General features: G+C 44.9%; 1 protein-coding gene and 1 non-coding gene across 3 annotated transcripts in view; both read right to left on the reverse strand.

Annotated features, from left to right (window-relative positions):
- PRRG4 (proline rich and Gla domain 4) overlaps window positions 1-14,704 on the reverse strand; it is a 33,295-nt gene extending 18,591 nt beyond the window's left edge. Inside the window, exons 1-3 of one of the 2 annotated variants that reach the window (XM_008269504.4) lie at window positions 14,420-14,704; window positions 13,656-13,780; window positions 2,262-2,425 (exon numbers count right to left, since the gene is read on the reverse strand). In XM_008269504.4, the coding sequence (XP_008267726.1) occupies window positions 2,262-2,425; window positions 13,656-13,758 (267 nt within the window). In that variant the 5' untranslated portion in view covers window positions 13,759-13,780; window positions 14,420-14,704. The other variant, XM_002709034.5, reaches the window with a different exon arrangement.
- A 6,573-nt stretch (window positions 14,705-21,277) lies between these two features.
- On the reverse strand, window positions 21,278-21,403 carry LOC127485131 (small nucleolar RNA SNORA66). The gene has a single exon (XR_007912314.2). It is a non-coding gene; the product is annotated as a small nucleolar RNA SNORA66 (small nucleolar RNA).
- Window positions 21,404-25,987: the final 4,584 nt, after the last annotated feature.

Consider the following 25,987-nt stretch of genomic DNA (forward strand, 5'->3'; position numbering starts at 1 on the left):
GCAGGGGACCTGGAAGAAGCTCCTGGCTTTGGATTGGCTCAGCTCTGGCCATTTGGGGGGTGAACCAGCAGATGGAAGGCCTTTCTCTCTCTCTTTCTCTGCCTCTGACTCTCTGTAACTCTGCCTTTCAAATAAATAAATAAATGTCGGAAAAAAAATAAAGAGCAAGGTTCTGTTATCATCTGCAGTTAAAGCACACACGGCGGGGCCGGCGCTATGGCTCACTTGGTTAATTCTCCACCTTGCAGCGGCATCCCATATGGGTGCCGGATTCTAGTCCCAGTTGATCCTCTCCCAGTCCAGCTCTCTGCTATGGCCCGGGAGGGCAGTGGAGATGGCCCAAGTGCTTGGGCCCCTGCACTCACATGGGAGACCAGGAGGAAGCACCTGGCTCCTGGCTTCGGATCAGCGCAGCACCGGCTGTGGCAGCCATTTGGGAGTGAACCAACGGAAGGAAGACCTGTCTCTCTCTCTCACTGTCTATAACTCTACCTGTCAAATGAATAAATAAAAAAAAATAAAGCTCATATGGGAAGATTCTTATTGATCAGCAAGTAAATTAGGATGCTTGAGAAAGGGGAAAAGAAGTTGGGGCTATTAAGTCCACTAAAGTAAAAAATTTTGGTCACTTAACATTCTTCAAGAATATGCCAGGCTGTAACAGTCACAGTATGACTTGTTTTTTATTCTTCTTCTCATAATTATTATTATTATTTAAAGTTTTTTTTTTTGCTGCCTTTTTTTTAGACAGAGTTACAGAGTGAGAGAGAGAGGGAGAGAGTGGGAGAGAGATCTTGCATCTGCTGGTTCATTCCCCAAATGGCTGCAATGGCTGGGGTTGTGCCAGGCTGAAGCCAGGAGCCTGGAATTTCTTCCAGGGTCTCCTACATGGGTGCAGGGCCCCAAGCACTTGGGCCATCTTCCACCCCTTTTTCAGTCCATTATCAGGGAATTGGGTTGGAAGTGGAGCAGCTGGGTTTTGAACCAGTGCCCATATGGGATGTCGGTGTCGAAGGTGGCAGCTTAACTCACTAAACCACAATGCTGGCCCCTATTCTTCTTTTTTATTTTTTAGGATTTATTTTTTATTTATTTGAAAGAGTGATGGGGCTGGTGGGGGTTAGAAATAATCCATCCACTTGTTAGCTACCCAAATGGCTGCAAATGGCCATGGCTGGGCAAGGCTGAAGCCAGGACCCTGGAACTCTAGCCAGGCTTCCCAGGCGGGTGGCAGGGACACAAGCACTTGGGCCATCTTCTACTGCTTTTCCAGGTGCATTAGCAGGGAGCTGGATTGGAAGTGGAAAGCCAGGACGTGAACCAGGATATGGGATGCTGGTGTGCAGGCGGTGTCAGGATCAACAGACAGACTTACTTATATTTTAAGGGGAACTTCTGGAAATATTTCCCTGATATTATACAGACAATCCAAACAATACAGTGAATTTACATGTTGTATCCTCAGTGTCCAGCAGAATGCATGGCACATGATAGACTGCCAATAAATATTTGAAATATAAATATGGGTGGGCCAGCACCGTAGCTCACTTGGCTAATCCTCCACCTGCGGCGCCAGCACCCCGGGTTCTAGTCCTGGTTGGGGTGCCGGATTCTGTCCCAGTTGCTCCTCTTCCAGTCCAGCTCTCTGCTGTGGCCTGGGAAGGCAATGAAGGATGGCCCAAGTGCTTGGGCCCTGCACCCGCATGGGAGACGAGGAGGAAGCACCTGGCTCCTGGCTTCGGATCGGCACAGCGTGCCGGCTGCAGTGCGCCGGCCGTAGCGGCCATTTGGGGAGTGAACCATCGGGAAAAGGAAGACCTTTCTCTTTGTCTCTCTCTCTCTCTCACTGTCTAACTCTGCCTGTCAAAAAATATATATATATATAAATATGGGTAATCAAAGAGGTAAGTTCACTGGTAGGAGAAATTGCCAAGTCTTCAATGACTGAAGCGTGAGTCATAGCACTAACTCTCATAATTTCTGGAAGCTTAATTCACCTGCTATATGATTGTTTTTATATATAATAAACATTAAACACAGGATCACAACATACTCAATAATTTGCTAATTACTATAAACCCAGCTAATGGAGAATAAGGCCAAGTCTAAATAGGTTAATTAGCATTTTGAAGAAGTAGAGAGAGATAACAGGTACACAACCTTGATCTTGTGTAAAGCATAAAACAGATAATAGCCGAGAGTGCCACTTTCTTAAGTACGATTTAATGTTTCCAGCCCATTAACATAATCAACCAAATTACCGTTTTATCTTCGTCCACAAAAATCTCTCTGGCTTCCTCATAATTACAAAGTTCTTCGTTGCACTCCCTTTCTAGGTCTCCGGGAGTGAAGAGCTCCAAGTCAAATCTGTTATACAGGAGGCGTCGGCGGATGAAAACGTTGGCTTCTTCTTTTGATGTAAAGACTAATGAAGAAATGAGAAAGATCTCATGCATCAACAAATAATAAGGCAGAAGATTCCTGTTTTCATCATGGCAAAAGTGAACAGCCCTCTTCGTGTGGTTACAGTACACCAAACTTTCTTGTGTGGCGTTAAAACACAGCATCAGTTCCAATGATTTTGGAGGGTAGCTGGCATTTACTCTAGTGGTTATAATGCCCACCTCCCACACCCGAGTGCCCGTGTTTCATTTCTGACTCCTGACTTCCACTAACATCAGCCATGATGCCTCAAATAACTGGGTTTCTGTCCTCTATGTGGGAGACCGGCACTGTGTTCAAGGCTCCTGGCTCTGGTTCCAGTCCAGTGCTGCTCACTGTGGGCATTTGGCAAGTGAAGCAGCATATGGGAACTCTCTCCCTGTCAATCAAATGTTTAAAAACTTAAAAAAAATTATGTCTGAGAATATGAAATACAAATATTAGTATGATTCCAAAAAATACTTGAGTTGATTAGATCCAAAAATATTATTGTTATTATTTTAAAATTTGTTTTATTTATTTGAAAGTTACAGGAGAGGCAGAGACAGAGAGACAGAGATCTTCCATCTGCTGGTTCACTTCCGAAATGGCTGCAATGGCCAGAGCTGAGCCAGGCCAAAGCCAGGAGCCAGGGGCTTCCTCCTGGAGTCCCATGTGGGTGCAGGGGCCCAAGGATTTGGGCCGTCTTCTGCTGCTTTTCCAGGTACATTAGCAGAGGGCAGATTGGCAGAAAAGCAGCCAGGACTTGAACCTGCACCCATGTGGGAGATTTAACCTGCTGTGCCACAGCATCACCCCCCAATTATCATTATTTTTTAAAATATTTATTTATCTGGTTGGTTGGTTGGTTGAAAGGTAGAGTAACAGAGAAAGAGAGGGGGAGACAGAGTGTGAGAGTGACAGCAATTTTCCATCTGCCGGTTCATTCCCCAGATGGCCACAATGGCCAGGGCTGGTCCAGGCCAAAGCCAGGAGCCCAAAATTCCATCCAGATCTCCCACATGAGTGGCAGGGGCCCAACTACTCAGGCCATCAACATCTGCTGCCTTCTCAGGAACATTAGCAGGGAGCTGGATAGGAAGCGGAGCATCTGGGACTTGAGTCAGTGCGTGGACATGGGATGCCAGTGTTGAAAGTGGCAGCTTAACCCACTGTGCTGAAATGATGGTCCCTATATCCAAAATTATTAACAGAAGCGACAATTATATGAGTATCATTTTTCCCTCTAGACAGCTATTTTTTTAAAGATTTATTTATTCATTTGAAAGTTAGAGTTAGAGAAGGAGAGGCAAAAAGAGAGAGAGAAAGAGAGAAAGAGAGAGAGAGAGAGTTCTTCCATCTGCTGGTTCATTCCTCAATTGGCTGCAACTGCCAGAGCTGCGCTGATCCGAAGCCAGGAGCCAAGAGCTTCCTCTGGGTCTTCCCACACAGATGCAGGGGTCTAAGGACTTGGATTATCTTCTACTGCTCTCCCAGGCCATAGCAGAGCTCGATCATAAGTGGAACAGCCAGGATTCAAACAGATGCCCATATGGGATGCCGGCACTGCAGGCGGCGGCTTTACCCGCTACACCACAGCACCAGCCTTGAGATAACTATTTTTCAACAAATGACGGTGCGGGCGGCCTACTCCATTTCCAGAAGACTGGGTTCCCTACTACGTCGAATGAGCAAAATTACTGGGGCATAATATACAGAGTATTAGACTAAGAGAAGATACAGATTTTTGGTTTTGCTTTGGCTTAAGCTTTAAGCTATGTATCCTGGAAAAAGTCACTTATCTCTCTGGGCTACAAGTCCTCATCTGTAAAACTAGAGTTTTCTTAATAATCATTAAACTCTCTGTGAGCTCTAAAATTATAAATTAATATTTTTACATTCAAGTCGTTTTACTCAAGTTCATACTAAAATTTATAAAATTCTAATGTCTAAGTTAAGAAAAATATAACATAATTATAAGTTCAATTAAAAGACAATCGGGGCCGGCACCATGGCTCACTTGGCTAATCCTCTGCCTGCCGCGCCGGCACACCGGATTCTGTCCCGGTTGCTCCTCTTCCTGTCCAGCTCTCTGCTGTGGCCCGGGAGAGCAGCGGAGATGGCCCAAGTGTTTGGGCCCTGCACCCGCATGGGAGACCAGGAGAAGCACCTGGCTCCTGGCTTCAGATTGGTGCAGCACCGGCCGTGGCGGCCATTAGGGGAGTGAACCAACGGAAGGAAGACCTTTCTTGCTGTCTCTCTCTCGCTGTCTGTAACTCTACCTGTGAAATAAAATGAAATGAAATAAAATAAAATAAAATAAAATAAAGTAAAATAAAAAGACAATGAGGGCAGGTGCTTCATAACCAGGACTGAAAGCCAGGAGGCAAGAACTCCATCCTGGTCTCAGGTGGCAGGGGCCCAAGTACCTCTGCTGCACTCCAGGTGCAATAGCAGGGAGCTGGATCTGAAGCAGAGCAGCCAGGACTGGAACCAGTGCTCCAGTATGGGATACTGGCTTTTTGGGGGCTGCTTAACTCACTGAACTACAACACTACACCCATGGAAATATTTTCAAAATCCACAAACTTTAAGCCGGCGCCGTGGCTCAATAGGCTAATCCTCCACCTTGCGGCGCCGGCACACCGGGTTCTAGCCCCGGTTGGGGCGCCGGATTCTCTCCCGGTTGCCCCTCTTCCAGGCCAGCTCTCTGCTATGGCCAGGGAGTGCAGTGGAGGATGGCCCAGGTGCTTGGGCCCTGCACCCCATGGGAGACCAGGAAAAGCACCTGGCTCCTGGCTCCTGCCATCGGATCAGCGCGGTGCGCCGGCTGCAGCGGCGGCCATTGGAGGGTGAACCAACGGCAAAGGAAGACCTTTCTCTCTCTGTCTCTCTCTCTCACTGTCCACTCTGCCTGTCAAAAAAAAAAAAAAAAAAAAAAAATCCACAAACTTTAAATTCATTCTGGTGTCACACTAATAATGCCTAAGGGATTTTTTTCTTCCAGGTCAACTGAAATCACAAACTCTCTGAGAACTATAACAAAATAAGAGAGGTAGTCTTTGGGCCTAAGGATTCAGACATAGACTGGGAGGCCCATGTCCCAATATCCGAGTGCCTGGTTCAAATCCCAGCTCTGCTCCTGATTCCAGCTTCCTACTAACGTGGACCTTGACAGGCAGCAGCTGATGGCTCAAGGAGTTGGGTCCCTGCCACCCACATGAGAGACGTGGATTAAATTCCTGACTCCCAGCCATGGCCTGGTCCAGCCCTGGCTGCTGGGGACTTTTGAGGAGTGAATCAGCAGATGGGAGCTCTGTTTGTCTCTATCTCTGCTTTTCAAATGAATAAGTTCTTAAAAGAATTTACAAGTCTTGATACTCCTCACTGCCAGCCATTACTAAAGGAAGATTGTATTAAAACGGGCATTGAAAGACACTCATGAGAGCATACTTTGGAAAATTATTACTGATTTGTTGGTGACCTCAGGTTGGTCATTTATTCCTAATCCCTTGAAAATAGTTACGTCTTGTCCAAGATATTTTTTTCTAAGAACTAATTATCTTTTCAAGCAAGTCTGAGTCTTCTCAGGCTATTTTGTCAAGATATGGAGTTACTGAGGACTTGAAATGTAGCTACTCTGAACTGAGGTGTGCCTTAAGTGTGAAACACACACAGGATTCCAAAAATTTAGTATGGGGGAAAAGAAGTCTGTGAAATATATTATCAATGTTTAATATTGCTGATATTTTGGATTAGTTACATTTTGGATACTTGGTTAAATTTTCAATACATTATTAAAATTAATCTATTTCTATATTTTCTTTTTTTTAGATTTATTTTATTTATTTGAAAGACAGAGTTACAGAGTGAGGTAGAGACACAGAGAAATGTCTTCCATCTGCTGGTTTACTCCCCAGATGGCTGTAACGGCCAGAGCTGTGCTGATCCGAAGCCAGGAGCCAGGAGCTTCTTCTGGGTCTCCCATGCAGGTGTAGGGTCCCAAGGACTTGGGCCATCTTCCACTGCTATCCCAGGCCATAGCAGAGAGCTGAAGTGGAAGAGGAGCAGCCGAGACTAAAACCAGCACGCATATGGGATGCTGGCGCTTCAGGCCAGGGCTTTAACCTGCTGTGCCACAGCACCGGCCCCTTCTTTCTATATTTTCAAATATGGCTGGGAGGGACAGCACTGTGATGTGGCATGTTAATTGTCGTCTGCAGTGCCAGCATCCCACATAGGCACTGATTTGAGTCCCCGCTGCTCCTCTTCCAATCCAGGTCCATGCTAATGGCCCAGGAAAAGCTGTAGAAGATGGCTCAAGTGCTTGGGCCCGTATGGGAAACCTGGAAGAAGCTACTGGCTCCTGACTTCAGCCTGGCCCAGCACTGGATGTTTGTGGCCATCTGGGGAATGAACCAACAGATGTATGATCTCTGTCTCTCCTTCTTTCTGTAACTCTAATTCTAAATAAATAAATAAATCTTAAAGAAAGAAAAAAGAAAGCACCAGAAGATGGCCCAAGTGTTGGGCCCCTGCACCCATGTGGGAGACCTGGAAGAAGCTCCTGGCTCCTAGCTCCTGGCCCAGTCCTGGCTATTGTGGCCATTTGAGGAGTGAATCTGTGGATGGACGATCTCTCTGTCTCTCCCTCTCTTTGTAACTCTGCCTTTCAAATAAATTTAAAAACTCTTAAAAAAATAAAAATATGGCTGGGTTGGCTGGGTAAGCTGTCAATTGGGACATTTATATCCCTATTGGAGTACCTGGGTTCTAGTCCTGGCTCTGCTCCCAATTCCAGCTTCCTGCTAATGTTCACCTTGGGAGGTACCTGGTGATGGCTCAAGTAGTTGATTCCCAGCTACTACATGAGAAACCTAGATTGAATTCCCAGCTCCTGGGCATTTGGGAAGTGAATCAGCAGATGGGAGTTCTCTTTGCCCATCTGTCTAATAACTAAGTAGATAAGTAAAAATTAAAAAAAGAGAAGAGAACCCGGCCGGCGCTGCGGCTCACTAGGCTAATCCTCCGCCTAGCGGCGCTGGCACACCGGGTTCTAGTCCCGGTCGGGGCGCCGGATTCTGTCCCGGTTGCCCCTCTTCCAGGCCAGCTCTCTGCTGTGGCCAGGGAGTGCAGTGGAGGATGGCCCAGGTGCTTGGGCCCTGCACCCCATGGGAGACCAGGAAAAGCACCTGGCTCCTGGCTCCTGGCTCCTGCCATCGGATCAGCGCGGTGCGCCAGCCGCAGCGCGCCGGCCACGGGGGCCATTGGAGGGTGAACCAATGGCAAAGGAAGACCTTTCTCTCTGTCTCTCTCTCTCACTGTCCACTCTGCCTGTCAAAAAAAAAATAATAATAAAAAATAAAAAATAATAAAAAAAGAAAAGAGAACCCTAAGAGGGTATGAGTAGAATTATAATAATAATAATAAGATACAGCTATTAGAAAGGTTTAAATTATTTATATGATTTCCATTATATTTCTGTTAGTCAACACTGTTCTGGTGTCAACTTCCACATTATAAATAAGTCAGCTGTTCAAACCAAGGGTGATGCTAGAATGGGATTATTGGAGATAGTTGTTTAATGAAGTATTCTAACAGGTAGCTAGAGAGGCCAGACGGTTGAAATAGTTCTGTTCTTACTCCTCTGTTGTCTTCTTGTGGATTCTATACTCAACACATGGAGAGAGAATGAATAGATTTTCAAGCCTCCATCACTCCTTACTAGAATTCCTGCAATGGCCTTCCAAGTGGTTGAGTGGTTTCCTTGCTCCTCTACATTCTGTTTTTAGTCAAATAGATGATTTTAAAAGGCAAATCAGACTTTGTTCTTACTTTTTCCCACTTGGCTTTTTAAAGAATTATTTATTTATTTCAAAGGCAGAGTTACAGAGAGAGAAAGAGATGTCTTCCATTTTCTGGTTCACTCCTCCAGATGGCCAAAACGGCCAGAACTGCACCAATCTGAAGCCAGGAGCTTCTTCCAGGTCTCCTACATGGGTGCAGGGGCCCAAGGAATTGGGCCATCCTTTACTACTTTCCAAAGCCATAGCCAACAGCTGGATTGGAAGTGGAGCAGTTGGGACTTGAACTGGCGCCCATATGAAATGCTGGCACTGTAGGTGGCGGCTTTACTTGTTGCACCATGGTGCCGGGACCCCCTACTTTGCTTTTTAAAAGCCTTCTAATAGCAATCCCACCTACTGCAGAATAAAAGCTAAATTCCTTAAAAAGGCCCACCAGGCCCTATATGATTTGGTCCCTGAAGCCTTAACCCTTTGGTCCCATCTCTTACTACTTTTTTCACAAGTGTTCTTTTTTAAAAGATTTATTTATTATTTATTTGAAAAGATGAGTGACAGAGAGAGGGAGAGAGGGGAAAGCTAGAGAGGAATGTATGCAGCAGGTAGGGCTGGGCCAGGCCAAAGCCAGGAGCCCAGAACTCTGTCCAGGTCTCCCACATGGATGGCAGCAACCCAAGTCTTGGGTCAGGATCTGCAGCCTCCCAGGTGCCTTAGCAGGAAATTGGATTGGAAGTGCAGAGTAGTGGGGACTCGAATCAGGCACTCCAATATAGAATGCGGGTATCCCAAGCAGTGGCTTAAACTGTTGTGCCACGGTGCCCAACCCTCACGAATCCCAACACACCTGGTTCTTTGCTGCCTTTCTACTTACAGTTTCTTCGGATTATCCTCCTCTCACAGCTTGCCCTCTCACGTCCTTTAGCATTTTGTTCAGCATTGCACTGAATGCCCCAGCCCTACGCACCCACCTCTGACACCCCCTGGACATACTCTGCTTTTCTCCATAGCACTTAATCACCCCCTGAGGTCCCATTGCTTCACTTACGCATTTGTCACCACTCCGTTCCCCTCACTAAAGCAGGGGCACATAAAAGTCACTTAAAAAATTATTGAATGAATGAATGAATGAACTCAACTTTTCTCTAGTGGGAAGAAATTCACGGACCTAAATTCTACCAGTTGAAGCAATTCAAATGCGTAGTCTGGTGTTGCTCAGCCTGGCACAAGTTTGAAGAAGTCAACTAGTGAAGACGCAATCACCGTGGTGTAACTCAGCTAGACTCAGTGCATGAAATCTGACTTCAGAGTGGACAGTAAGAAATCTGCCTCTGTGGTGCAACTTCTCAGATAAGCCCAGATCTTTACATTTTATTGACTGTAAAAGCAGTGCAATTAGCCCACTGACACTCCTTTCTGTTGAGGTAGGCTATATGAATTATAGAACGCTTGCCCACTCCCATGGGACTCAATAAAGCTGCTGTTAACTAAAAGGGAAATAGAGGACCATTTATATTTTTTCTGAAGTATCTTTGCTAATATCATAAATATGGTGTTTATGAAAATTCATGATATTATCACTAATACTATATTAAGATTTAAAAAAACAACCCTAAGAGGGGAGGGGCTGTTTTTTGCTACTTCTCTGAGTGTGCAAGTTCCGAATCTGTTAGTGATGGACCTTGGACTTAACCTTCAGTGCCAGGTCAAATTTTTTCCTCCCTGCCTTACGACTTCAGGAGAAATACTGCCCTTTGATATTTGTATCTTAAGTAACTTCAGATTTGCTTCTGATTAAAAATAAGTGAACTTCCCTGCCCGTGGAGCATCGTTGGCTCCCAGCAAGGGCTCCTATGCTCCCCTTCGCCATGGCTGCAGGATGTGGCAGCCTGTGCACCTGCTTCCTTGGGTTTTCTGCCCTTCTCTGTTTTTCCTTAGACTCTGCAAAGAGGCAGTCTGTGTATTCCACTGCTAGAAATCCTCCAACCCAGATAGTCCCTTCTGCTCTGCTCGTCTATCTCATGTTTCCTAGCTAAGTTCCTTTCAATTCATTTCAACTCTATCCTCAGGTTTTATCAGAATTTAGCTGACTGTCCCATTTCCATCCCCACCCCCTGTAACTTTTACAGCTCTATTTATTATATCCCATGTGCAAACAGAAATCACTGGCTTCTGTGTCATACAATCAGATGAAGAAGTATTCCAGGACAGGAATTATGGTAGTCCATTTCTACATCGCCAGCACTTAGCATAGGGCCTGGCAAATAATTTGTGTTCGAAAAGTGGTTATTGGGGCTGGTATTGTGGCACAATGAATTAAGACACTACCTGCCATGCTGGCATCCCATTTGAGTGCTGGTTTGAGTCCCAGCAGCTCCACTTCCAATCCAGCTTCCTGCTAATGCATCTGGGAAAGCAGCAGAAGATGGCCCAAGTGCTTGGGACCCTGCCACCCAGGTGGGAAGTCCTGGTGAAGTTCCAGGTTCTGGGCTTCAGTCTGGCCCAGCCCTGGCTGTTGTAGCCATTTGGGGAATGAACCAGCAGATGGAAGACCCGTCTCTCCCTCTCTCTGTAACAACTTTTCAGTTCAAATAAATAAATAAATCTTAAAAAGTTGTTACTAACTCACCAAACTGGCTTTTCAAATGTGTAGGCTCTTTCATTTACATTTCCCACAGGGGTTTCCAGCTCTTCACACTCAAGTCTGACCCCTAACTTCCTTCCATAGTTTGTGATGTCCTTGAGAGTGTCTTTTATGTCTGTGTGATGTGAATGAATGAACGAATGGATACTCTCACAGCCATTCTGGGGGAAGTATCTTGTCCTATTGATATGAGCAATCAATCTTATTTATGGATGGACTTACATAGAGGGGTGCTTCAAAGAGTTTATGGAAAAATGGAATTGAAAGGTAAGCATTTTGATGCAAAAAATTTTGAAATCCATGTATAGTTTTTTTATAATACGCATTTTCTGTGAACTTGTGGGATAGTCTTTTATGCATGGATTTCAACAGTTTATTGCACCAAGTTTTCAATTTTATTTCCACGAACTTTTAAAAAATTATTTATCTTTATTTATTTGAAAGAGAGACAGAGATAGACCAGCAGAAAGAGAGATGTTCTTTCTGCTCCTACAGTAAGCTGGGGCCGGGGCAGACTGAAGTCAAGAGCCCAGAACTCAGTCTGAGTCTCCCACACAAAAGGTAGGGACCCACATACTCGAACCATTGTCTGCTGCCTCCCAGAGTGTGCATTAGCAGCAAGGTAGAATGTCAGGCAGAGCTGGGACTCGAACCCAGGCACTTCCAAATGATATGTGCATATCTCAAGTCGCATCTTAACAGCTTTGCCAAATGCCTGTCCTTCCAAACTTTTTGAAATACTCTCAAATATGGTGTGACTTGGGAAGTACCAAGAAGAATCCACTTTCAAAATCTCTCTTTATTCCATTAGTCAATCCAGTTTCCTAGATCTGTGCTGTTTGATTCCTTTGGGTTAAGGTATTGACTTTCTTTCTCTCTCTCCCCCTCTAAGATTTATTTATTTATTTATTTGAAAGTCAGAGTTACACAGAAAGAGGAGAGGCAGAGAGAGAGAGAGAGAGAGGTCTTCCATCCGCTAGTTCACTCTCCAGATGGCTGCAACCGCCAGAGCTGCGCTGATCCAAAGCCAGGAGCCAGAAGCTTCTTCTGGGTCTCCCACGTGGGTGCAGGGGCCCAAGGACTTAGGCCATCCTTTGCTGCTTTCCCAGGCCATAGCAGAGAGCTGGAAGGGAAGTGGAGCAGCTGGGATTCCAATGGGATGCTAGCACTGCAGGTGGCAGCTTTACCCACTACACCACAGTGCCAGCCGCTCTCTTATCTGAGAGACACACAGAGAAAGCTCCAGTCTGCTGGTTCACCCCCCCCCCATATTAATCATTAATAAGTCAGATAGGAGTATTAGTGTAACAGATCCTTTCCAAATGAGAATAAGCTGAGCATTGATCTGACGACAAGGAATAAGAGACAGGAGTGTGTGGGGAAATAGATGCAAAGTAGGGAAGCACAGTGGCTGGACAGGGAGAAGGATGCTGAGAGACAAAGCAATTTTTTTCTTTTCTGATTTTGCTAAATAGGTTTCGTTTCTTTTCTTTTTTAAGAAAGATGTATTTATTTATTTGAGAGGCAGAGTTATCGACAGAGAGAGGGAGAGGCAGAGAGAGAAATCTTCCATCTGCTGATTCACTCCCCAAATGGCCACAATGGCCAATCCAGAGCCAGGAGCTTCTTCTGGGTCTCCCGTGTGGATGCAGAGACCCAAGCACTTGGTTCATCCTTTGCTGCTGCTTCCCCAGGCCATTAGCAAGGAACTGGATCGTAAGTGGAGCAGCCAGGACTTGAACCTGCGCCCATATGGGATGTTGGTGTCACAAGCACAGGCTTAAACTATTGGGCCACAGCACCGACCCCCAGGTAGGTTTCTAAAATGCAGGCAAGGAGTAAGTGTTGTGGTACAGTGTATTAAGCTGTCTGCATGACTGCATCTCCTATAGGAGTGCCTGTTTTGAGTCTTGTATACTCCCTGCTTCTGGCTAACATGCTTGGGAAGGCAGTGGATGATGGCCTAAGTACTTCGGGCCTTGCCACCCATGTAGAGGACCCAGATGGAGTTCTGGGCTCCTGGCTTGCTGCCCCAGCCTGACCTAGCACTGATTGTTGCAGGCCAATGAACCAGTGGGTGGAAGATAATCTCTCTCTTTGTGTCACTCCCTCTCTGTCATTCTGCCTTTCAAAGAACTAACTAAAATCTTTTAAAAAATAATAAAATGGAGGCAAGATCCAATCTGCTTATGACTTTAAGCCTAAAAATGTGTGAAATTCTGGGTTAGCAAGCCCAAAACCCAATCTCTTCTCTGTCTGTATTTATCCAGACAACTCGAGGTTCAGAAGTCAAGAAGGACCTCAGAGATCACTCCAGCCCCACACCAGTTATTTTGCTGATGAACACGTTAAAACTCAAAGGGATGAATGAGGCACCTGGCCCAGAGGCTCACAAGAACAGACCAGATTCTGGTCACCTTGCGCATCTCTTCAGGAAGAACAAATAATATGTCATTAGAATCACTATATAACTGCATCTAGAAAAAGTCACCGATTTCCCCAAATCAAAATAGTCAAAATCACTCCCTATCCTACTAGCTTTCCATTAACTACAAACCAAGTGTTAAATATATATTTCGCAAAGGAAATTCACAGAAACAAATGTGTCTACATTTGTAGTTGAAGAATATCAAAGCGCGCCACATCACCAAATAAATCATGAATTAAACTAAAAGACGTGTTAGTGCTTCTAGGATTGAGGGAGATACGGATATCTGAATGCTACACGTCCTCCCTGGAGATCTGTGACAGATGACTGGTCTCCGGGACGGAGACCGAAGCCTACTTACCTTCTGCTCTGGCATGCCCGGAATCCTGAAGGCTTCTTGTGCAATGAGGAAACGCGATGGTAACCGCGGGCAGGTGACTGAGAAGAATCAGGACTGCGAACATAGTCTGGCACCTGTCAGAGAAACTAAAACAAACAAACACAAAGCGCGTCAAAAAAAAAAAGCCCCTGTCTCAGCTCCTGGAGTTTCTGTGGGAACTGAGTCGCCGACCCATTGTTCTCAAAGCCGCCGCCGCGCGCGGTTTCGGTCTCCCGGGCCGGACGCGAGTTGAGAAAGCGGCCCCCGAGAGCGCCTGGAGACAAACGCCGCGCCCTGGGACTCTGCACCGGCCGACCGGGCACCTGTCGCCGCGGGCAACCCTCGGATTACGTTCCAACAAGATCCTGTCCGCCCGAGCCCCGGCCCCTGGATCCCCTTCGCGGTAACCCATTTCCCCGCCGGGGCCCCGCACCTGTAGCCCCCGGCACATGTTCCAGCAGCCCCCGGGCCGGAGCCCAGTCGTTTTGTGGTTCCTGCTGCCGCCAGGCCCTCGTCTCCGACGCCCCCCAGGTCTCCGCAGGACTTCGGGCCTAGCTCTTTGTCGGGGTGTCCTCCGCGCGAAGATCCAGGAAGCGCCCAGGGCCCGCAGAGGGGCGCCCAGGGGACGCGAGCGGCGCGAGTTTCTGCCTCGGTCCCCGGAGACCGCGGACAGCTCAGTGGGAGAGGGAGGAAGCAGCTACCGGGGGATCACCTGGCCGCGCCCCGCCTCCTGGGACCCCGCCTACCTGTAGCGGGCGGGCCGCGGGACGGCGTCTCCAGGGAACCCGCGCTGAGCTCCAGCGGCGGACGCAGCTTCTGTCCCCAGCCCTGGGCGAACCCAGCCGCCTGTCGCCAGTTCTGGCCCCGCCTTGGCGGCGCGGGTGGCTGGCTTTGGACTTGTCTCTGGATCCGGCGTTCTCAGTGAATTCAAGCAAGCATTTCAGTGCTCAGTGCTCAGCAAAGCGCCCTGGGCGCGTCCTGGGTTTTTGGGTTTGGGTCACCTTAGGCTTTGGGGTCCTGTGGTTACCTGTCCTCCAAGGGTGAACTGGGGAGAGACGAAAAACACTCATCAGAGAAAATACACTGTATTGGCACTATGAAATGAGAAATGAACTTTAAAAAAATTAATCGATTACATTGGTTCTCAACTGGTGGTCCTCCAGGTCTGAGATGGCTACGAGTGATCCTTTCAAAGGCCCTCCGAGGTCAAAACTACTTCCCTGTGGTGACAAGATGTGATTTGCCATTTTTCACTTTCATTCTCTCAAGAGTGTACAGTGGAAATTTCCAGAGATTTTCTTGACATGTAAGGATGTCGTCACTCTGCTAACAGACTACCTGTTCAAGCATGCTGTGTTTTCTAGTATTTTCCATGATAGTAGGCTTAAAATACCAGTATAAAAGTTTTATGTAAAGATTTGTGTAGGTTTATAGAGATTAATATTTGTTCTCAGTATTTCTGTGCTTTTACTATGCTTACCAGGAGAGCTATAACCTCTTTATTCCCAAAGAAATAATTACCTTGAACTTTTCTTTCAGCCTACTCAGAAACAACAATAAGTACACATTGTTGTCTTGATTTGAAATAATGCTTTGTAAATTTCTGAATTTTAATGTGTGATAAATGTCATTAGATATAATTCACATGTGGCACAATGGGTTAAGCCACCACTTGGGAAAACTGCATCCCATATGGGGGTACCCATTCACATCCTGGCTCCTTTGTCTCCAATCCAGCCTCCTGGGAGCCAGTGGACCGTGGCTGAAATGCTCACCTCCCTGTCACTCATGTGGGAGACCAGGATGGAGTTCTGGGTTCCTGGCCCAGCCCTGGCCATTGTGGGCATTTGGGGAGTGAACCAGGATATAGAAAATCTCTCTCTCTCTCTCTCTCTCTTTGCCTTTCTAGTAGATGAAAATAAATGAATAAACCACAAGGAAATGCTCTTTGGGGCCCTTGATAATTCAATGGAAAGAGGGTCCAAGGTCAAAGAATATGAGAAGTGCTGCCTCAAGTACTGAAGACAGCAGGTGCACACAGAACCTTTGCTAGATGGGGTTCATAGCCTTCCCCGTATACATAACATGCTCAACAATTCCTAGGACCATTATTTAAGGTTTCATGCTCTGGCCGAAGTGAACTGGCACTGGCTGGAGGCCAAAGGAAGCATTTTCCCCCTTCCTGATCTTTAACTGATGTCATTTTCACCAAATACTTTTTCTCCCCACAATGGCTATTGTCTATTTTATTCTGATTATCGAGAATCAACTGAATTCTTATAAGTTTCCTGTAGAAAGTTTGCTTTCACTGATTCCTTCTAAGCATGGCAGCTCCCCACCCCCAACCTCCTGTGGCAGTCTCTTCCTGTTCACCTTCCATGTGTCCACCTGGTTGTCTAACCTGTTTCCACGGTGGATCCTTCGTCCCTCCTTCTTACATAAGTAACTGGGACAGACTGTGAAGAGCTGGAAATAACTTCTTTGGGCTGCATGAGAATGGGAAACATCTTCACTGGAACATTCATACTTCTGTTTGCTCACTCGGTCAATCTGCAACTAAGATAAACACCATAGCCTCTGTTTTGAGAAGCTAATCTGGCCAAGATCTAATCTAAGAATGTGGGTCATCAGGGCCAGGAGTGCCTGACCCTACTCTGCGGCCTCCACAGCACCCAGCAGAGCGCCTTCAACATTGTTTGTGCTCAGTACACTTTTGTTGGGTGGAAGCTATTTACTTTTTTTCTGGCTTAATTTTGTCTTGCTTATGTATGCATTTCTTTTTATGTGAAAGGTTGAGAGGCAGATAAGGAGAGAAAGAGACAGCCACAGAGAGATCTTGCTTCCATTAATTCACTTCCCAAATGCCCATAACATCTGGTGCTGGGCCAGGCCGAAGCCAGGACTCAACTCAGTCCAGGCCTCCTACATGGCTGGCAGGGACCCAAGTACTTGAGCTGCCTCCCAGGATGTGCATTAGCAGGAAGCTGGAATAGGAAGCAGAGCTGGGACTTGACTCCAGGCACTTTAATATAGGATGTGATTGTCCCAAATGCTTGCCCTTGTGTGTGTGTGTGTGTGTGTGTTTTCAAGATTTATTTGAAAGTCAGAGTTATATATCTATAGAGAGAGATCTTCCATCCGCTGGTTCACTCTCCAATTGACCACTATGCCAGGGCTGGGCCAGACTGAAGCCAGGAGCCAGGAGCCAGGAGCCAGGAGCACCTTCCAGCTCTCCCACATGGATGGCAGAGGCCCAAGTCCTTGGGACATCTTTTGCTACTTTTCCCAGGCCACTGGCAGGGAGCTGGATCTGAAGTGGAGTGGCCAGCACAAACATCCCTCATGAGATGCCGTTATCACAGGCGGTGTCTTTACCTACTGCACCACAATGCTGACCCCCTGTTTTGTTTGTTTTTAATTGTATATATTTACGAAGTACAGTGTGATAGTTTGATACATGTAAACAATGTGTAAACAATGTGTAATGATCAAATCAGATTAATCAACATTTTCATAGCTTAAACATTTATCATTTCCTTGTGTTGGGAACCTTTGAATTCCTTCTTCCAGCTCTTCATAAAATGTATAATAAACTGGGGGCCGGTACTGTGGCGTAACAGGTTGAGCTGCGGCCTGCAGGGCCAGCATCCCATATGGGCGCCAGTTTGAGTCCAGCTTCTGATCCAGCTCTCTGCAATGGCCTGGGAAAGCAGTAGAAGATGGCCCAAGTCCTTGGGCCCCTGCTTCCACATGGGAGACCTGGAAGAAGCTCCTGACTCTTGGCTTCAGAACGGTGCAGCAGCTCCAGCTGTTGCAGCCAACTGGGGAGTAAACCAGCAGATGGAAGACCTCTTTCTCTCTCTCTCTCTCTCTGTAACTCTGACTTTCAAATAAATAAATAAATCTTTAAATATATATATGTATATATATATATATAATAAATTGTAAACTTAAGTCATCCACCTGTGCTGTGTAACATGGTGCTTTGGTACTTGGTATCCGGCCTCCCTCTATCTGCCCCCTCCCATCCCTTCCCTCTGTTACCCTTCCGAGCCTGCCTACCTCTATGCTTCTATGAAATCAACTGTTTTCGTACCGCAGCCTACCTACTTTTCAGTAAGAAAAGTGCTTCATACGCTATCGGGGGAGAGGCAAATAAATGGTTGGCAGCTTCATGCTGCGGAATCAGCAGATCTGAACTGTGATGACATTCCTTGCTAGAATGAGTCCACCCACGTATTTGGATATTTGTAGTAAAACAAGTGAAGCCTTGTGCTCACATCAAATATCATGGTTTATAGCCTGAGAGGGGAGGCAGACAGAGGAGTGGAAGTCTGCTTCTCAGCGGTGGATTACATCCCTTCGCGTTTCCCTGTAGTACTGGGTTCTAGAGAACGTGACACCGTTTGGCAGTACGGACACAAACCCCAGCCCCTATGACACTGCATGATATTCTGAAGTTAGATGGCAGAGAGAGAATAGGGAATAACTTGTGACGAAGTGCCCAGTACTGCTCGTTTCTTCTGTTACTTTCTTGCTGTGTTCCTTGTCTTATTTTGTACTCTTTGCTCTTTGAACTTACAATATTCTCATGCTTTTCTTCCAAAGCAGCTCAAGTGTTCTCACAGATAGCATTTCTCTTATTCTGTGGAGTGGAGTCAGGTATTAGGATCCCCATTTTACAAAGCAGGACATTGAGGCAGGAAGAAGTAACTGAACAATCACTGGCCAAGTAATAGCCTAGTTCTTGCCTCTTTCCAGTGCTTTTTTTTTTTTTTTTTTTTGAGTTATTAAGCAAGGAAGGGTGGTAGGTAAGAAATTATTTAGTTTCAAAGGAAATTTAAAAAAATAAAACAGAGCAATGAGATGGATGGACTTGGATTAATGTGCTAATGCAACTCTGCGTGCATGCCCAGCTGCTTACCTGTGTGAATTCAAGAATGAAATGGAAGGTCCGTTTACTGTGTGGGCATGAGGGTTGACTCAAGGACTGTGACAGGAAATGTTAAGCTGCAGTCATGAAACTCTGCAGTCTAGGTCACAGCCACATCCTTAAAGACACACCGATGACCGCATCATTACACGACTCGGGACAGGAGATGCAACTTTCCCAAACCTGATGTTTCTGTGACATTTCAGCCCTGACATTTCAACGTCAATCGTTTGCAGTTTTAATTTATCCCAGTAAAGTCAGCAAGTGGAAAATGACAGACTCCTACTGTTCCAGGTTGATTATGTTTCCGCGTGCAGGTATCTTCAGATTCATTGAATCGATAAAGGGATTAAAGACTTTATTTTGAACGTTTGCTTAACATAGATGCTTACATCTATCATTTAAGGAAAATGATTGTTAACAACAAAACAATTAAATAAAATCAAGAACAGTGTGAGAGGTCATCTGGTTTCATGTAATGCTGTGAATCATAGTAAGAAGTCTGTGTCATGCTTAAAAAAATAATGATCCTTATTGTCCTTACAGGGCACATAGGAACTGAATCACTGTGGTTTTGAGCTACTCCTGGGGGCATGTGACAGAGACCTGTGTCACAGCTGGTCCCAGAACTGTCACTCTGTGAACAGAACTTGGCATTGTGACCACTATAATTAATTCTTCACTCTTCAAATTCGTTTTATTATCATAACCTTACCTTCTGATTGTTACGAAATTCTTTGACTTCTTTTTGGTAAACTCAAATTCAGGTTTTCATAATGTTCTAAGTAAACAGTTTTTTTTCCATATACAAGTTTATTTGGTATCAATTACAAAAACCATACTTTCCATATACCACGTGAAAAGAATTCAAACAAATCATGCACGTCTAGCTGTGTATACAATTGACAGTGTTCAAGCATCCTTAGAGTTGGGCATGATGGTGCAGCAGGTTCAGCTGCCACCTGGGACACCTGTATTACGCATCAGAGTGCCTCGTTTGAGACCCAGCACCTCCACTTCCAATCCAGCTTCTTGCTAACGCACATCCTGGGAGGCAGCACCTGATGGCTTAAGCATTTGAGCCCCTGCCACCCATGTGGGACACCTGGATAGAGTTCTGGGTGCCAGCTTTCAGCCTGGCCCAACTCTGGCTGTTGCTGGCATTTGGGCAGTGAACCAGTAGATCAAAGATCTCTCTCTCTCTCTCTCTCTCTCTCTCTCTCTCTCTCAGTCTCTCTCTTGTTCTGCTTTTCAAGCAGATGAAATAATAAAATAATTTTTAAAAAAGACACCCCACTGTAGACATTTTTTAATAAATCATTAATTCTGCATGAGAGAAGGAGGATACAGCAGTGTTGATGGTGTTGGTATTGACTACAAGATGTATAAGGGAAGTTGAAAAAGCTCAAGGGAAATGGGAATAAAAGATAAGTTTGCTTTGGTACAAACTTTTTGAAATTCATGCTTTTTTATAATCCATATTTTTCTATGTATTTTTAACCTAGAAACCTTTTATTTAAGGTATATCTATACATTTTTTGAAGACTCCCCACATATTACATGTAATCACATATTACATGTAATCTAGGCGATCTAGAAATGAGGGCCCTGTTTCTCTTCCTTTGGTTAAGCAATCTCTGTTATTTTACAGACCATCCTGACGTGAAGCTCTTTTCATGTTAATTGACTTTTGAGATGTAAAATATTCATTGAAATTATTTATTTATTTGATATACAAGTAGACACAGAGAGAAAGCTCACATACTTTGGTTCACTCTCCAAATGTCCACAACGGCCAGAGTGAAAGTTCGGAAGCATGCCCTGACAGCTAAGTGAATTCAAGAACAAATAAATTCCAGGCCCAAGTTTGTTTCTCTCCAGCTAGATGACTTTAAAGCAGTCATTTCTCACACTTTGTCTCTTCAGAGATACTGAGGGTTTGGTCTGAATGAACACTGAGATTCTATCCTGTGCTACAATTCTGTAATTCTTTGAATATTTTTTGATAATAGACTGTAAAGAGGATTCTATGTAAGTAATTTGCTAATTATTCTTTCCCATTCTGGATAGTCTTTAATTATTTGCTTTTGCATAACTTGCATATTATATAAAAGGATATAAATCTTTTCAAAATATAGATTTTAATAATTATATACACAGGTTCCACATTTTAGTTATTTAATTTTATTAAACATTTTTTAAAGATTTATTTATTTATTTATTTGAAAGAGTTACACAGAGAGAGAAGGAGACACAGAGAGAGAAAGAGTTCTTCCATCCGCTGGTTCACTCCCCAACTGGCCCTTCTTCCAGGTCTTCCCATGCGGGCGCAGGGGTCCAAGGACTTGGGCCATCTTCTACTGCTTTCCCAGGCCATAGCAGAGAGCTGGATCAGAAGTGGAGAAGCTGGGACTCGAACCAGCACCCAAATAGGATGCCGGTACTATAGGCAGTGGCTTTACCTGCTACACCACAGCACCAGCTCCTTAAAATTTTTTAATAGGCGTAAAAATTGTACATACGTAGGGGGAACCAAGTGATGTTTTAATGTGTGTATAAATTGTATAACGTCCAATAAGTGTAAGTATATTTATCTCCTAAAACATTTAAAATTTCTTTATGGTTTAAAGATCCAAAATCTTACCTTTTTTTTTCTTTCTTTCTTAATCTGCCTTGTACTGGGATAGAATGGGCCACCTCAGCAGCTTCTGAGGCTAAACTATTTCTATCACCACAATTACTTTAGCAAACACGGTTTCTTTCACTTCTGCCACACACATCATGTTTTAGTCTTTTTTTTATTTTTTATTTTTTATTTATTTATTTATTTTTTTGACAGGCAGAGTGGACAGTGAGAGAGAGAGACAGAGAGAAAGGTCTTCCTTTGCCGTTGGTTCACCCTCCAATGGCCGCCACGGCCGGCGCACCACGCTAATCCGATGGCAGGAGCCAGGAGCCAGGTGCTTTTCCTGGTCTCCCATGGGGTGCAGGGCCCAAGCACCTGGGCCATCCTCCACTGCACTCCCTGGCCACCGCAGAGGGCTGGCCTGGAAGAGTGGCAACCGGGACAGAATCCGGCGCCCCAACCAGGACTAGAACCCGGTGTGCCGGCGCCGCTAGGCGGAGGATTAGCCTAGTGAGCCGCGGCGCCGGCCCGTTTTAGTCTTTTTTAACAGAGAAATTTACAGTACATTATCAATAGTCATTCTACTGTCCAGTAGAACCCCAGAACTTCCAACTCCTATCTCAGTGTAATTTAGTTCCTGTTGATCAGCTTTCCCCGTCGCTCCCCAGCCTCTGATAATCACCATTATGCTCTTAACTTCTGCGGGATCACCTTTTTCTTGTATTCCACATGGGAATGAGACAATGCGATATTTGTCTTTCTGTGCACGGCTTATTTCAGTTAACCTAAAAATGACTTCCAGTTCCATCGATGTTGTTGTGAATGGCAAGATTTTATTCTGCTTTATGGCTGAGAAGTATTCTATTGTGTACGTGTTCAAAATAATCTTCATCCCTTCATCATTGGATACATATTCCGGTTGTTTCCACTTCTGGGCTATTGTAAGTAGTGCTATAGTAAACATAGCAGTGTAGATGTCTCTTTAACAGATGGATTTAATTTCCTGAGAATATATAACCAGTAATGGGATTGTTGGATCGTATGATAATTCTATTTTTTTTTTACTTTAAATTTTTTAAAATTTTTATTTATTTGAAAGGCACAGAGAGAGAGAGATCAATCTTTCATTCACTAGTTCACTGCCCAAATTCCCACAACAGCTGCCTATCAATGTTACCAGAGAATCTTTTTTCTATTATTGGAACTTACTTTTTAATTCTTTCTAACTTGGCTTTATATTGGATTAGTGTTCCATCTGTTCTATTTCTACTGCTTTTCCTATTTTAACACACACTACCTTGATATATTTTTCATTTGCTCTTTTATCTTCCAAACTTAGAATTTAAAAATCTCAGGGGGCAGGGATGTAGCCTAGTGGTAAAGATGCATAGGTTCCTCTTTGGAGTATAGTTTCAATTCCTGTCTCTGACTCCTGACTCTAGGTTCCTACTAATGCAGACCCTGCCAGGTAGAGGTGATGGCTCAGGCAATTGGGTTCCTGCACTACGTGGAAGGCCTATATTTTGTTCCCATCTCCTGGCTCCCACCCCACCCAGCCCTGGCCACTGAGGGCATTTGGAGATTAAATCAGCAGAGGGGAGCTCTTTGTTCTTCTGGAAAAAAAAAAGGCATATGATCTTTATTTCATGTTAAGGCGAAGAATGTCTTCACTTTCTTTTGAGGCATGTATGATATCTACAATGAGATTATTTCTTTAATGTTTACACTCAATAAATATTGAATAAACTCATTATTAAGAATTCATGAGTTTTATGGTTTTTTTATCCTATTCTGATTTTATTCATATGTTACCTTTATCCCATTTCATATATTACCTTTATCTCATTTAATTTTTTTTGTTTTTTTAATTATTTTTTTATTTAGTAAATATAAATTTCCAAAGTACAGTTTATGGATTACAATGGCTTCCCCCCCATAATTTCCCTCCCACTCGCACCCCTCCCATCTCCCGCTCCCTCTCCCATTCCATTCACATGAGGATTCATTTTCAATTATCTTTATATACAGAAGATCGTTTTAGTATATATTAAGTAAAGATTTCATCAGTTTGCACCCTCACAGAAATACAAAGTGTAAAATACTGTTTCAGTACTAGTTATAGCATTAATTCACGTTGGACAACACATTAAGGACAGATCCCACATGAGAAGTAAGTACACAGTGACTCCTGTTGTTGACTTAACAATTTGACATTCTTGTTTATGGCATCAGTAATCTCCCTAGGCTCTAGTCATGAGTTACCAAGGCTATGGAAGCCTTTTGAGTTTGCTGACTTCGATCTTATTCTGACAGGGTCATAAGTGGAAGTTCTCTCATCCCTTCAGAGAAAGGTACCTCCCTCTTTGAAGACCTGTTCTTTCCACTGGGATCTGACTCACAGAGCTCTTTCATTTAGGTGTTTTTTTTTTTTTTTGTTTTTTTTTTTTTTTTTTTTTTTTCCAGAGTGTCTTGGCTTTCCATGCCTAAAATACTCTCATGGGCTCTTCAGCCAGATCCGAATGCCTTAAGGGCTGATTCTGAGGCCAGAGTGCTATTTAGGACATCTGCCATTCTATGAGTCTGCTGTGTATCCCGCTTCCCATGTTGGATCGTTCTCTCCCTTTTTGATTCTATCAGTTAGTATTAGCAGACACTACTCTTGTTTGTGTGATCCCTTTGACTTTTAGACCTATCAGTGTGATCAATTGTGAACAGAAATTGATCACTTGGACTAGTGAGATGGCATTGGTACATGCCACCTTGATGGGATTGTATTGGAATCCCCTGGCACATTTCTAACTCCACCATTTGGGGCAAGTCCAATTATCTCATTTAAATTTTATCTTTCTCTTTTCATTCCCTCTTCTTTCTTTCTCTTCTTTCTTTTTTCTTTTTAAGATTTATTTTATTTATTTGAAAGACGGAGTTAAAGAGAGAGGTAGAGGCTCAGAGAGAAGTCTTCCATGCCATGGTTCACTCCCCAAATGGCTGAAACGGCTGGAGCTGGGCCGATCCGAAGCCAGGAGCCAGGAGCTTCTTCCATGTCTCCCACGTGGATGCAGGGGCACAAAGACTTGGACCATCTTCTGCTGCTTTCCCAGGCCACAACAGAGAACGGGATCAGAAGTGGAGCAGGGGCCGGCGCTGTGTCAGTAGTGGGTAAAGCTGTTGCCTGCAGTGCCATCATCCCATATGGGTGCTGGTTCTAGTCCTGGCTGCTCCATTTCCGATCCAGCTCTCTGCTATGGCCTGAGAAAGCGGTAGAAGACGGCCCAACTCCTTGGGCCCCTGAACCAGCGTGGGAGACCTGGAAGAAGCTCCTGGCTCCTGGCTTTGGATCAGCGCAGCTTTGGCTGTTGAAACCAATTGGAGAGTAAACCAGAGGATGGAAGACCTCTCTCTCTGCCTCTCCTTTTTCCCTGTGTAACTAACTGACTGACTAACTTCCTTAACTCTGACTTTCAAATAAATAAATAATTCTGGCCGGCGCCGTGGCTCACTAGGCTAATCCTCTGCCTTGCGGCACCGGCACACCAGGTTCTAGTCCCAGTCAGGGCGCCGGATTCTGTCCCGGTTGCCCCTCTTCCAGGCCAGCTTTCTGCTGTGGCCAGGGAGTGCAGTGGAGGATGGCCCAAGTGCTTGGGCCCTGCACCCCATGGGAGACCAGGAGAAGTACCTGGCTCCTGCCATCGGATCAGCGCGGTGCACCTGCCGCAGCGCGCCGGCCACGGCAGCCATTGGAGGGGGAACCAACGGCAAAGGAAGACCTTTCTCTCTGTCTCTCTCTCTCATTGTCCATTCTGCCTGTCAAAAATAAATAAATAAATAAATAATTCTTTAAAAAAAAAAGTGGAACAGCCAGGACTCAAACCAGTTCCTATATGGTATTCTGGCGTTGCAGGGCAGGGCTTTAATGTGCTATGCCACAGTGCTGACCCCCTCTTATTTCTCTGAAGCTACTATCTAAAATTTTTTTTCCTGTGAGTATCAACTCGCTTTCTTTCTTTCTTTTTTTTTTTTTTTTTTTTTTTTGACAGGCAGAGTTAGTGAGAGTGAGAGAGAGACAGAGAGAAAAGTCTTCCTTTTTCCGTTGTTTCACCCCCTAAGTGGCCGCTACGGCCTGTGCGTTGCGGCTGGCGCGCTGTGCAGATCTGAAGACAGGACCGGCGCCCCAACTGGGACTAGAACCCAGGGTGCCGGCGCCACAGGTGGAGGATTAGCCTAGTGAGCCGTGATGCCGGCCTCAACTCGCTTTCATATTTTCTTTCCTTCTCTAGGGAGCTTTTTGTGATTTTCTTAAGTTGAACCATCAGAAGTTTCCATTTTCGTAAGTTAGAAACAGTGGAATATCAGCAATTTCACTATTCAGTCTGATAGTTCTCCTCAGAGCCTAGCCCAGGGTCTGGCAGATGCTCAGATAACACTTGTTGAATAAATTAACAATATATCCCACTCTTCATAGTTTTTGGCCAAACTATTCTAGAGAATTTATCATCTAGATACTGAAGGCCTGAAGAGCATTAAACAGAGTGTTCCTTGCCAGCAGTCTTTCATTACAAGTGATTTGACCAATTTGCTGATTCCTGGATTCTCTTGGTATCCTTGCCAACATGGCTAAGGTAAGCCTAAGGATATGCTTCTGAGCAAGCAGTGTGGCCACCCATAACTGTGCTATTCTGTACATATTTGTATGAATATTGGTAAGCACATTGATGAAGAATGCATCTTTTTGTAAGCTCTTGTGTATATGTATAC

Source organism: Oryctolagus cuniculus, chromosome 1, assembly GCF_964237555.1.
Source record: "Oryctolagus cuniculus chromosome 1, mOryCun1.1, whole genome shotgun sequence".
Lineage (NCBI taxonomy): Eukaryota > Metazoa > Chordata > Mammalia > Lagomorpha > Leporidae > Oryctolagus > Oryctolagus cuniculus.